Below are 14,485 nucleotides of genomic sequence, written 5' to 3' on the forward strand. Positions count from 1 at the left end.
ACAATGGCCTATTAAAAGGTGATTGTAAATGTGTAGGGAAACAATTTTGTGTTTAATCTTTTAATCAATAGATGAAACACCAACTAATATTGTGCTTTGGTAAGTAACTCTAAATCAGGGATTCTCAGATTTGAGGCTGGGGACTTGGCCACCACCTTTTACCATGACATTACAATAAAATGTGAATTTCAAAATATGTAACAGAATTTTTTGAAGATTAATTTCCAATGTTTTTATTTTATTGGTTTAGTCGCTCAAATCAAAAGCTTTAAAAGATTAGGATTATATATCATAAGTAATGATCCAAATTTGGACCTCCTCTACATGATCCCAGTTTGAGAATGGTGAAACCAAATCATTTTGGTAAGAAAAAATAACCCTTTAAGTTATACAAGCAAATAAATGCTGGCATTTTAAGTCTGATACACTGAACTGACATGGACAGATTGTGTATCTATAACCTGTCATCTTTTCCCCACCAGAGGGCGCAGTGGCTTAACCCTCTGCATCTATGTGCTTTGTTTTCTCAGAAAGATGCAACAAAGATATTAATGACATTCAAGACTCTTTAATGATCTTTTACCAACATACATTATTTTTTAAGAGTCATTTCCAGGTAAACAACATTGTTCACCATTTCAATGCATCTCTGACATCAAAATAATTTATTAACAAAATAAACACTTTTTCAAAAATATACAGTCATTATGTTTCATGAACACTGATCTGGTGCTGCTGCGTTAGTGAAGATTTGACACATTCACATTCAAGTTGGACCAATAAGTTACAGCTTACAAACATAATATCAAGGGCAAAATGTAATACTGTGGAAGAACAGCCATGGCAAAGAGTCCTTATCTGTTTAGAAGTCTTTTCCTCCCAGTTATAATCAGTGGAGACAGTTAATGTGTTGGTCTGGCACGTGACAGATTGTAGAGGGGCAGCAGTGGCTCGGGCCGGGTGTAGTTGGGGGGGTTGGCGTGAGGGTCGTAGCCCAAACGCGAGAGCATGGGGGCGATTTCTGCCATATCACTCAGGACATCCGACGGGATGTTCCCCACCCACTTAGAGAGCGCCTCCGTGTTCACCGGCTTCACCACCTGATCTGTCGACCGCTCCACCCTGTACAGGCACAAGAGATTATGAACATGCTTTTTCAGTGTCATGTGATGGTTTATTAATGAATGCAAAATCAACCATAATGTGTCTTATCTTAACTTGAGTAGATTGTCCTTTGTTTTAAATCAATATTGTGTTTTACAATGAAATAATAGAAACCAATAGAGACGTCCTGCTAAAATCTGCAAAACATATTCTCTGCTGGTTGCCCCATCTCTTCAAAGTGCCATTTTACTGTAGAAAGCTGCACATTTTATTTTACAAAGGGGCGGGGTTAATACAGTTCTTATTAAAAGATCGAAGAAGCAATTTGTCTACTCTGCTTGTAGGTTTTACATTATTTACTCCAAATGTAACCTTTTGCTTGTCTAGGCTGGGGGACTAGCATTGATATTTAGTGGAAGCATATACCATTGTTTACAACTTCCAAATATTTTATCTGCCAATAGGTTTTGTCTCATTTTTATTGACTAACAAAAAGATTATATCAGACTATTTCTCCACGTATGAGCCCTGTGTATGCTAGTTTTCCCAACTTTTATTTACATCCTTGGTCAACAACAGTGATCAAGTCCATGGTATTACATGTGGCCTAAATCCTCTATGGCTGTATGTGCCAGGGACCCATTTTTGCTATAATTCGTTGATGGCTCAGATCCTCGTAAATCCTCAGAGATTAGATCAGGAAAGTCATAGTACCGGTATATTTGAATGATTTAAAGCAAATCAACATTAATCCTGTACTTGGCACAAATATAAAATAAGCAAATGAGAGGGGGAAAAATAAAATAAAAAAATAAAATCACATCCACTTATCAAGCCATGACTTTAGAAAATGTTCAATTCACGAGTAAAGATTTGGATTGAGGTTACAGTTGACAGTTAACTTGGGTCATGCCCTGTGCAGCACCTTTGGGGATTAGCCAAACGAAAAAGTTATGAGGTCTAAGGGGCACGAATCCATCTTCTGTCCTTCCAGTTTCCTCTTCTCTCATCACACCAAATACCAAGCCTCCAATGTGCACATATGCACATATGTGTCAGTAACTTAGGCTGATCTTCTCCATCGATTTAATATTATAAAAAAGGTATATTACAAATTATGTACACATAAAAAATAAATTAATTAAAAAAAAGAAAAAAAAAAAAAGGGGAGCAGTGGTGCCCAAAGTGGGGCCTTCAGGCCAAACATGGCCCTCTAGTTTTACATAAATCCACACTGAAAAATGGCATTGGCCAAAAGGACTTTACCTCTGTTACATTTCACTGACTACACTGGCTGCCTGCACTGTGACCTGGGTAAATATATTGTTGCTTTTAGATGGATCAATAGAGTCACATCATCCATGTCAGGAAGCTATTTTGCGTCAGCAGGTCAAAGAGTAACAAAAAGATCATACGAAAACCTTAAAGGCCTTGTTACACATGGGGACCTCCCTCTGTACTCTTTCTGGAGTGATTTTTTTTGCTACAATTTAAAATTAAGTTGACAGGATTGAGCCAAAAAATACTGAAGTAATAAAATTCTGGTCAAAAAGTACAGAAGTACAATATTATAGGTTACTAAAGTAAATGTGACAAGCCAAGGCAATGATGAACCACAGCATACAGGCCCTATGCATCTATACGGTAATGGAAGAAATAAAAGGTGTCAGATGAGACCACATCCTGCTTGTGACTTTGCAGTTCAATATAAACTCTGAACACAGGATCCACTAAAGTAGAGTAAGTCCAGATGTTCAGCCTTCATTTGATTTTTGAGGTAACTTTATTGGATTGACAAAGTTACCACCTGAAGAGATTAAAGATGTAGGTTTTAGACCCTCCACCAGAAAAGTCACTAGTTATTGTCTTGCCTGGAATTATTCACAGTATGGCATTAATCAATCACCATGGAGATGAGGTGATGCCACCAGCAGAGTATGCTTTTAGCAATTAAAACACCTGTAATTGAATAAATGTGAGACAGAAGTTAAATACTCCAGCAATAAACATCTGGAACATCAATACACATGGATGAGCCTCCAACAGAAAAGTTATAGTGCACGTTTAACCAAAAACTATTGTGATATGTTGCGTTTTGGATGTTTAGTGCTGAACGTGGATGACTCACTTGGACAGAGATACTCCCCCCGCCTTCCCAATCAGCTCCTCATGGTGCAGCACAGAGTGGTCCCATTGCAGGTCCAGGAAGTGCAGCAGCTTCCTCATTTCGGGCTCTGGGCGCTGCACCAGCTCCTCGTAACGAACCGGCAGGCAGCGCTCCTCTCCGGCCGCCAAGCACTGGTTCACCATGATCTCCACTGCACTGCTCCACTTGGTCAGACAGTCTCGGTAACTGCTCAGGTCAAACCCAGAGATGGTCACCTTCAAAATGAAACAACACATAAGAAATAACAACAAACTTTTTTCCCTTTCATGCATTGGGATTTGTTGGGTTTTTTGTGACTGATTCTTTGTACATGTTTACAACTTCCTGACCAAGTTTAAAGAGCAGGGATGAAAGCTAGAATTTAGTTTAGCCTGCTCCCTCTGTTACTTGAGAACAGGGCCTTTAACTGTATAGATACAAATTACCTTGGAAAACCTTTGTTTTTGGAAGCATACCTTTCGTGAAATCATGGAGTGGACGGCTGCTCTGCCGTCTCGAATCATGAGCACAAATTTGGCTTTCGGGAAGATATGTGACAAATAGGACAGAGACTTCAGTGCAAACGGGTCTTTGTTACAGAGACGAGGGGCAGGCTCCCCATGACCAACAATCACCTGAAACACAAGCAAAAGCATAATGTCAACGTCACACACCATTAAAGCATCAATGACGATAAATTTAAGAATATAATTTCCTTCTTCAGGCAAACTATGCACAAACACTATGATTGACATGTATGTTTTATACTCATTTCATTTTCTCCTTTGGTTCCAAGGTTTAACAGACTGAGGCCATAGATCGTTAAAGGTGTCATGAAATATATTTAGTTTTCCACAAATCAAAAATAACCCCGCTTTAAGATGCACAACAAATCCCATCTCTGCTGGAGCCCTGCCTACAATCACTAATGCTAGACAAATATTTTTGCAATAATAAACTCCAAAATGTAATTGTCTGCCTCTCTCACTCACCTCGAGCAGAAATGCCCTCACGGCGGCATCCAACACCTGGTCTGTGACTCCAGCTTCATCCAAACGGATCCTCTCCTTTACGGAGCGACTCCACGTCGCCCTCATGGCTAACAACCGCGGGATCACCCTAGTCTCCTCCCCGCACCGGACTGCATTATGAGCGTCTAACATCACCCGCATCAGAGTGGTCCCGCTGCGTGGAAACCCTCCAATGAAAATGAGGGGCGTGTCCTCAGGGAAGTGCTCGGACAAAGAAAGATTCTGATTGGCAGATTGGCTCAGGTGCATCTCCATCCATTTGTGTCGATGGCTCTTGGGCGGGCACTCCACACCGCTCATACCCAAATATAGAAGAGAGGCGGAGCAGAAGAGCACCGAGCCCAGGAGCAGCGTGGATCGGCTGGTCCGCATGGTTCAGAGTCTAAAGCAGTCACACATCAACATTCAAAGGGGAGACAAAATATGGATAGGTGATGTTACCAATTTGGGATGATTAAATACAGGCTTTGACACAGATAAACATTTCTGGTTATTAGAATGCACAAATCAACAGATCATAAGCCCCGTCTTAACAATCAAAACATACTACACAATGCAGTCAATAGGTACAAAGGATAACCATGGTAAACACTGCACCTTTAAAACACATTAAAAAAAAGGTACCCAATGTTGGACCCCATTAATTATAATCCTGTGATGCTAGAATCTAAATACTTGTCTAGACCAGACTAAATCAATGAATACAATTTAAATTCAATCAATAAATTAAATAAGATAAATTAATATAATCCATAAATCCTCACCTGTGGGTCTATGGCACGTGAAGTGGACGAGAGACACTGAGGACTCTCATGGGAGAAGCTAAAGGAACACAATTGCGGGATATGGTCGATTAAATACAGGCTTTGTCCCATCTGTGGTCGGTCAGCCCTGGAGTCCAAGAGCAATGAGGACTGGAGGAGGCCGGAGCTTGTCTCTTCTTTTACCCATGTTTCCTAATAAGACAAAATAAACATGATTTCAGTAGTTTGCAATTATTTGCTGTCGCATATGTTGAAGTAGGGCTGTGAATTTAATTTATCAAGATTGAGATTCATCCATTTCAGTGACATGGTTGGTGTTTTTTTTTTTATTAAGTGAGCAGGCTTGGCAGTTTGGAGTGCAGACCAGAAGGAAATTCTTAAAAAGGTCTATATTGTTTATGTTCATTAAATTAACGCTGAATGTATTTTTTATTTTTTTAGTTTTGAGATAAAATACAATTTTATTGAAAATTGTGATCAATCAATATGAGGAAAATAATAAATGTTGCACCACCCTATTGCAGTGCTTGATTATTTGTTGGCAAGTATAGAAACTCATGGTAAGCTTCTTAATGCAAACTATGTCGTCCACACAAATTAAATGCTCCAAAAGGTTAGTTTATTTCTCTCACCAGGGTGACGTTCCGGGTGCAGTGCCAAACGTGAAAGATGACATGCAACACACGTGTATGACTGCACATAGTGCAATGTATAAATGCACAAAAAATGTGTTACAATAAATGACTGTGCAATCCCTAAACAACACAATGGCCATTAATAAAACTGGTCGGGATGTCTATTGTGCCTGCTTTTGGGTTGAGACCGAGTTGGAACGTGCTAGTTTCCAGACAGGACTGATTGAGCTTGGGCTGCTTAAACACAATATGACAGACACTTTTTCCCCACGCACTCCTCCTACCGGTCAGCCTCTGCAAGGCTCAGAGCAAGTGATAGTGTCTTTTATATTGTGATTGGTTAAATCAAGCCAAGTCTGATTTGTGATGAAATCGTAATCTAGACAAATGTTCATTTATCTTTATTGATTGTTGTTTAATTTCCCCCTTTATACTTCCCGCCCTTGCACAGATGGTCACCTCAAACAGGGAAACAAAAACAAGCCATACTTCATATTAGAAGTCGGACTAAATAATAATCAATGTTTAAACGGCCTGTGCTATAATCTATAAACAGGATATGACAGCAACCAGAGTCATGTTTGCAATAGAACGCAACTACATCCAGCTCCCAATCGCAGGCCTATCATTTTATACCTCCACAAATCAGGGGCCAAGTGTAAGAAACCAGTGCAACAAAGGCTTCATGAACGGGAAGTTGATCCTTAGCCACTAATTATAGATGTTTTTATTCTTTATGACAGTTTCTACCACGCTGAGACAGAGGCAATTTGGGCTTAAGATCGCATTACCATTGGCCAAGACAGCCAGACCACAACTTCTCCATTTCACTTTGCACACAAAACACACTTGTTCCTCTTAAAAAGACAAAACATGCAGTGCTAAAACAGTCTAATATTTCCTCACAAATTTCTGTATGAAATATACTTAACTACATTAACTTGACAGCAGTTTGAACACATTGTTTTAAACTGGAGTTGAGTTTTCCCTATTTTTTTCCTTAAAAGGGGGGTATTATTCAAAATCCCCCCCCCCCCCTTACCATGTTCTAACATTGTTCCCTCATCAAAAACATGCCTGACGAGGTTTTAGATGCTTTGGTATTTTAAAACTGTACAAAGCAACTTGACAAACCTGGTGCAATAGCTTCATAAGCAGGATGCACGCCGATTGTGTTGCGATAGCGCTCTGAAGGGGGAGTGACTCAACACGGAGAGCAAAGGGAGGGGAGACTCAAAGCAAATAGGCATTTTCAAACCACAAAAGGAAAAAGATTAATACTCTACAGACATAAAATAACAAAAAGTACACAATGGGGTGGGCAAATATTGACAAAAGTTGTTTTTTTTTTTTTTTTTTTATCTCACACAATAAATAACATAATAACCTGCACATGTCAACAATTTTGGAAAGAAATGTAATTATAATTCCATCTGAAAATTATGTCCAAGACATTCCAGAAAGTGGTGAATTTTAAAGTTCTTTCACTTTTATGTGATAATTAAATTTCAGCCAACCCTGTGGTTTTACTTAAACGTTAAAAGAAAAACTAATACAGAAATAATTGAAGCTTTTATATTGTTTATTTTAGACAATTCTACAATACTACAATCAGGTTTTTTTAAATATACTGTCCACATCATGTTTATGAACTTTCAAAATAATGAATACTATGAAGACAAAGTTGAAACAAGCACAAAAGGCACAACAGGCTAATGCTACAGCCCAGTCCTCCTGACTGAGATCTTGGCTAAATCCTAAAGATTAGAACAACGGCCCCAGGCACTGTTCCAGTGAGGGATAGGTCAAATGCAGACAGTAAAATCCCCTATAGCAACAAGCTAGCATACCTTTACCTTCTACATGGTTAGCTTGCCTTAATGCCTTCACTGTATAGACACTGGCTTTTTGGATTTATAAATCTGTCTTGACAACTTTGAAGCACCATCAACAAGATGTAAAAACCAGAACTGTTTTTGAATAAATTACAATTGTCCTGATCTAGTGAATTCCAACACTTTTCAGGCAAAGAAATACATGCATGTGGTATATGCTCCACATGAAATGTTCCACTGTATAGCATTAAATACATCCAAAAAGCATTTATTTAATAATGGGTGTGTCAATTGCTATATATATATATATATATATATATTTATTTATTTATTTATTTATTCATTCATCTATCAAGTGAGTATGAGTATTCACATATAAGGCAGTGTCCGCCAGCAATCTGACCCCAGAACTGAGCGGCCAAATGTCTTCACTTAAACTTTTTGTCCAGTTGACAGAATTGAAATTTTCTTTTATAATTGAGTACGCCATCTTCATTCATCTCTCTTACTTGCAGACACTCCCATGAGTCTTTGCAGCTGTATACTTTTACCCACAATCCTTAACTCTTTTTTTTTTAAGTTTCCATGGTTTTGGTCTTGTTAGAGATTGTGGACCAGGAATAACATCTGGATGCCACGTGGGTCTATACAGTGTTCTCTTGTTTCTACAGCTCCTCCTGATAAGACCCGGTGTTAAAAAAAAAAAAAAAAAAAAAAAAAAAAAAATCACAGACTGAATGAGGATATTAGTCTGCCCTGTAAGCCCAAGGTGCTTTTCTAATCTGGGATAAGGCAAGTGAGAATAAAAACAGAGAGATTTACATGTGATTCAAAAACGCATCGCCATACAGAGATTAAGCCAGAAACAGAAGTAGGGCAGAGGAACAGAAAATACATCCGAAGCAAGCCCAGTGTGAGGCTCTGCAAATGACTTGATTTCTGAACTTTCTGCAGTAGCAAAATTCCGTGTAACAGCATCTATAGGTTCTATAATAAACTATAGTTAAAAGTAGTAGCACCAGGTGGTATGATTGATCAATATGAGGAAGAATAATATTTTTGGCATGAGTTTCAGACAGACTTTTAATATTTAACACAAATGTAGTAAAGTGTACTCCAAAGTCAGAACTCCGCTCCAAACCATGCATTTACTGACAGAACTGGTTGACTTCTCCAGTAAAATTTCTCAAGCCAATCATTGACAATTTGAATTGATTTGTTTTTTCTCTTTGCACAGCCCTTAGTTTATGCTCTCAGTTGCAAAGAATCTCTAGCAAAGCTGTCCCATTTCTAGATTTTATTTTTTTTTTTTTACCATGTCTTATTTGAACCCTGTTAGACCAAGAAAATCCTATAGGAAACTTTGCAGAATCCTGTTGGATTATTTGTCCTATATATGTTGCAAAAAACCCGATTTAACCCATAGAGCTCTTTAAATCCCTTTAACTACTGAACGTATATGACTTCCCTGTCAACTTGCACTTGTTTTTAATAGTATGTGCTTCTTCCTGTCATTTTTTTGTGTTTAAGTTTTTGTATTTGCTTCTGCCTTATGGCCAGGACTCATGGAAAGGAATTTTTAATCTTGGAATTTTCCAGGTTACTAAATAAAAACATGTCACATGAACCTACTAAAATGTATACTTTCAATAATATATTCTGAGTAAATGCAGCTTCATTATGCACTTTATGATCTTCAGCATTAAACATGATAAATCTAGGATAGACTAGTATTTGTAAAACAGGAGACATCAAATAAAGACAAAGCTAAGTGGAGTATGGACTATAATCAGAGGACTGGAGTAGTGACTAACCTAAATGTCACTTACACTGAGCTCCAGTCAAAAGCACAGACTGATGACAGATCTACAGCAAAGTGATACAATTATTTATAATACTAACGTTTAAAGAAACAACGTATTCAAGTCTAATGTTTAAAATATCTATTCCAATTTGACAGCATATAAAGTTTAAGTTGTTGTTTTTTTTGTTTTTTGTTTTTTTTTAAATACAGATAAGCTTGTGTCACATAGGACAGATGCATGTGACAAATGACCAGGATCTATTTTATGTGTCACATTCAAGGTCCATTGTGTCTGTTTTTGTAATGTGCGCTTCAGACTTATCTTTACAACACTCCGGCTTTATACACTTCGTACACTTATGCTAGTGCACCGTGTTTCCGCGTTAATCATCATACAAGGAAGCTAATTTGATGTAAATAAAGAGCCCGTCACCATACGCCAGTTTTAGGAGAGGGAATAGCGGATAAAAAGCGTAAATCTGCGGCTGGAAGGCAAAGGCCCAGCGGCTGTGCACATCTGGACTAGCGGTGAGCCGAGACCCGCAAGAAGCACCAGGTGAACGACCCACTGTAAATCAATAACCCGTGACAGACCAGCGACCACCTACCGCCACCAGCTCCACACACAAACCATCGATTGTACGTCGTTTAACCATTTATACGTGATTTTCATTTAAATGCGTAAAACGTCTCAGTAAGAAACACACGTCCACTCACCAGCGCCTGCCAAACAGTGGAAATCCGCAGGAAAAGACAACAGTTATCACCTTCTTGGCCCAAAAAGATGATTAGTCCGGCGATTTTCAGACACGATGCGCATCAGTGGAGCCTAGTAAAATGTCAAAAACCGCGTGGCTGTTTTGTTTTAGGCGTTTTCTACATTAAAATCCCATATTTGCGTAACATAAACTTTCTACCGTTAGAGCAAAGTGAGCTACATCTACCGTTGAGGGGAAAATATATGATCATGGAGAGATGAAGCTGAGCGCTGATTGGCTGAAATTATTCTACATATTTACATAAACGACGCTGATTGGTCCAAAGGCGTTAAAGGGGCATTTCCACTGCAGTGTTGGGCCAAATGTTTTTTATGTACGCGAGGAAGGATAAAATTACTTTACCTATCGATTCGTATGCTCTTAGTAAAAGCCCATAGGGGAAATTCAATCAGCGTGTGCGATATAAATTGAAGGGTTACGGGCGCTTCATTTAATTTAGCTATGTTTTTCACGCGTAAACCTTGATCTGGCAAGGCAGACAAGAATTTTAGGGTGTAATGATAAGATTTGGTTTGGTTTTGGTCTGATTTCAGTAGCCACATACATAGACTATGACATTATGATGTAATAAATAATGTCACATGAGACATTTACTGCCATTAAATAACTGGTAAACCATAATTAATCGTTGACTTGTTGGATACATCCATTTTATACCATATTTTTTCTTATCCTACTGCTGCTGTTCTTGTACTTTCCTGCTGCAACATTAGAATTTCTCCATAATGGCACTATATCTCATTTATGACATTTTCAACTGGCATTCACTTTATTTTGCTTCTTGAAATCATTTTAACTTGCTAGCAAATTAGTCTCCAAAAGGCAGTCTTAAAACCAAACATCACCTTTTAATGAGACAGTGGTCCTTCCTGAACTAATCCTCCCTCTGCCTTTCAACAAATTCAAACATAAATCGTAATCAAGTCCACAGCAAATGAGTATTTTGGGAATGCTTTGTCTTTTAAAAATTATAACACAAGTTTTATGAATGAAAATGTAACATTAATCTGACAATCATATAAAAAGTAGATTGATTAGAAAATACTTATTTTTGCTTCTTAAATTGTCACGATGATCATTAATAATATGAACATCCCCTGCAGCAAACATGTGATCCTCCGGTTTGTCCAAACTGGCAGTAAGTGGGAAATAAAAACATATATACATTCACAAAATGCAAGACTGTTCTTCATTGTATAGCTACAATTCAAAATAAATAATAATACAAAAGAATGATGTTGTACATATGATTATTTATACTTGCAATATGTCAAATTGTGCTCCAAAACTAAAGGTTTAATTTACTTTTGCCCTGCTAGTGTCATGATTTTTCTTCAGATTCTTCCATCTCTGCATCAGCTGTGGTTTTGTTTTGTTGTTCCGGGTCTCCAGGAAGGATCTCTGAAATGGTCTGAATCAAATCTTCAATCTGCTCCTCTGACAGACGCTCCTCACTCTCTTCAACCATCTGAACATAAACAGGATAAAATGTAATCAATTTCAATACAAATCATGGTTATGACAAATGTTATTAATCTATGAAACAGACTGTAAAACTTAATATATAAATAATATATGTGTCCTTACTCTGAATCATTTTAATCACAGGTTTTAATTTGCATTTAACAGAAATACGCATTCAATCGCAGTAAATATTTTCTGTAAAAGCACTTACAAGCTGAATTTCCACTGCTGTTTGTGGCCGGTGGTTTAGTAGCTGCAGCTTCTCTGCTCTGAAATAAAAGATGATACAATAATTAAATGGATAAGCACAACGTTTGTGGTCTTGGTTAGTGGTGATACGTAACAAAGTAAAAGTAGATAAGTACTGCTTAAGAACAATAGGTATTTGTACTGAAGTAAATTTTAAGGTGATCACTTTTTATTTTTACTTTACTACATTTGAGAGCAGGTGTATGTACTTTCTGATCCAGTACATTTTTAAGTGGGTACTTCAATATGTTTACTTAAGTCAATTTTTTCATATGATACTTTTACTTGAGTATTTTAATGCTCCGGTATCTGTACTTTTATTTAAGTATTTCCACCACTGGTCTTTGTTGAAATTGCACTGAATGTATCAAATTTTCAATACTTATCGTATGGCCATTTTGCCATGTTACACTAACAAGCTGTGCATTAGGGTTGAAAGATATTAAATGAGATTTAATATACCATTGCAATTTTCTCATTTTAATATATTATCAATCATTTCTGAATCAAAGATCCAGTTATCAATGCAGTTTTTAAATACACCCAAGCAAATTAAGACCACAGAGTAATAGTAACTGCTAAACTAAATCAAGAATCAAATGCATTTCAGAACATTCTGTAGTCTAAAGACTACCGATTTAGCAGTTTTTAATAATAAATAGGACCCCGTGGAGACAGTATAATGGATTCCCTGTAGAAGAAATCATATCATTCCAATTTTTCCAACTATTTAAATAGCAACTTATTCAGTTTCTGATTAATCTACCCCTCAGTCCCAGGGTACAAGAGGTTGAATATAAGACAAAAAATACACATGCACCAAATGTTTTCCAACTCACTTTGTAAGTTTGTGAGGCATCATGGTCGTAAGAAATTCTTTGACAATCTCTGGACTTTGCCTGCTGCAAGGAGACTTCGACAGGTATTTCAGTGTCTATACAAAACATAAGAATGTATTAAACCTGTAAAAAGATCATCTGATTTATAGGTACAAAGAGGTCAGACCTCATACATGATGGTGTTGAGGTTTTGCTGCCCAGCACTGTGCTTGTTCTTCCCACTGTCTTTCCTTTGCTCCTTCAGGTCTGTCAGCAGTTTAAAAATCTGAAAAACATAAAGATTATTAAAGCCGCAAGTCGTGATAAAGGTCCTCGCCCTGGCATGCACCACCCTCCCTTGCAACCACCCATGCCTCGCCATTTCCTCAACAGAGCAAGTGATTCGGGTTTTTAACTAATGTGGGGTTAGCACTGGCTCCTATTAGATTACAATGGGGCAGGTTTGTGATCCTACAGGCAAAGGACTACAAAATAGATTACGTGTTTTAGTGACTTTGTAGATCAAAAGGACACAAAAGACTAAAGTAGGCTAAAGTAACAAGTTTTCTCCTCATAATGTTGTTGTATGTGACTGCCATAGGGATACAATGGAGTACATTCATGATACTATGGCCAAAACAGTCTAAAGTGGGTTAAAGTTCAGAATGTATTGTTAGCTTTTTATTCATGTCTGTTGCATGGATTGTATCTGCCGTTTACGAAGATGAAATGAAGTTGACTGGACAAGTAGGCTATGCGTTCTTTGGCCACACACACCCATATAGTGCAAAATATGACATGGCTGTAATTATTTTTTGTTGATTGTATCTGTAAAATTTGGTACATAAAGTAGTAAAAGTGCCATTTTCAAGGTATAGCGTTATGTAGGTGGTGCTATAATAATGACAACTTCATAAATGTTTCCAAGTGACATAGAGGCTTTTGTGTGTAACTAAAATGAGGAATTTACAGAAAAAGCATGTTTTCTTCGTGTTGCATTTTGGGATAAGAAACCCAGTCATTTCAATAGCCCCGTCAGTTCCAGGCTCGATAAAGTGTAATACTGGAGACACAATACTGGAGTTTAAAAGACACAATCACACACACATACCTCATAGTTACTGAGCATAGCAGCATTGGCATTTTTCCTGGAAATACAAAACAAACATATGATGCCTCGCAAATGGACACAGTATAAAGCAAATCATTTAATTATCCCTTTATATGTATAATTCTAAAATATATTTTCCATTTTATTTCCGCAACTGACACGTTTTAGCTGACCGTGTAGCATTAACATTATCCCACTGGATAAACTATTACAAAAAACAAACAAAAACGTATTAAGCCTCAAAACCACAGTGCAAGAGACAAATGAAATAGTTACTTCAAACAATAACTTTTATTGGATCCTTATTTACTTACACCTCCATCACAGAAACAGCAAATCGAGAGCTAGCACATGGGTCCTTTTAAAAATAAGTCCGTGAAGAAATTACACCAATAGAAACGTTCCGCCACCACAACGCTTTATTATTTGTTTCGTTTGACACAAGTACATGACACAAGGATGCTTTATAGACTTTACATGTAACATATAATCAGTAGAAAAAAACAGTACGAGGATTTGAGAGTTTATAAAATTGTAGTCAGTAACATGATGGCAGCACTTAAAACATTACATGATGGCAGCACATTATACATGGACGTCATACAAAATGCATTAGAAACTGATTATAATTCATTTGTATGAAGCTTTACAATATTAGCACAAAATAAAATGGTTAACGCCCAACAATAGGACATTTTAAAATACAAAAACAGCAGAGGAATAGAAAATATGCAAATAAATAGAA

The 14,485-nt window shown here is 37.4% G+C and overlaps 2 protein-coding genes across 3 annotated transcripts; both read right to left on the reverse strand.

Moving 5' to 3' along the window:
* Nucleotides 1–548: 548 nt before the first annotated feature.
* On the reverse strand, nt 549–10,254 carry tpst1l (tyrosylprotein sulfotransferase 1, like). Of its 2 annotated transcripts, XM_055226842.1 has the most exons (6): nt 10,037–10,254; nt 5,046–5,237; nt 4,243–4,663; nt 3,727–3,885; nt 3,233–3,486; nt 549–1,122 (listed from the first exon to the last, which is right to left on the reverse strand). In XM_055226842.1, exons 3-6 carry the CDS (start codon nt 4,651–4,653, stop codon nt 903–905), a joined length of 1,044 nt encoding a protein of 347 aa, XP_055082817.1. In that variant the 5' UTR covers nt 4,654–4,663; nt 5,046–5,237; nt 10,037–10,254; the 3' UTR covers nt 549–902. The 2 variants fall into 2 exon arrangements, with proteins under 2 accessions (XP_055082817.1, XP_033834364.1); XM_033978473.2 differs by lacking the exons at nt 5,046–5,237; nt 10,037–10,254 and having other exon boundaries at nt 4,243–4,680.
* A 1,080-nt stretch (nt 10,255–11,334) lies between these two features.
* Nucleotides 11,335–14,115, reverse strand: crcp (calcitonin gene-related peptide-receptor component protein). Its single transcript, XM_033978587.2, has 6 exons — nt 14,055–14,115; nt 13,741–13,777; nt 12,817–12,915; nt 12,651–12,745; nt 11,774–11,831; nt 11,335–11,566 (listed from the first exon to the last, which is right to left on the reverse strand). The coding sequence occupies exons 1-6, from the start codon at nt 14,060–14,062 to the stop codon at nt 11,420–11,422; spliced, it is 444 nt and encodes a 147-aa protein (XP_033834478.1). The 5' UTR covers nt 14,063–14,115; the 3' UTR covers nt 11,335–11,419.
* Between the last annotated feature and the right edge of the window lie 370 nt (nt 14,116–14,485).

The sequence above is a fragment of the Periophthalmus magnuspinnatus genome, chromosome 14 (assembly GCF_009829125.3).
Source record: "Periophthalmus magnuspinnatus isolate fPerMag1 chromosome 14, fPerMag1.2.pri, whole genome shotgun sequence".
In the NCBI taxonomy this organism is placed as follows: Eukaryota; Metazoa; Chordata; class Actinopteri; order Gobiiformes; family Gobiidae; genus Periophthalmus; species Periophthalmus magnuspinnatus.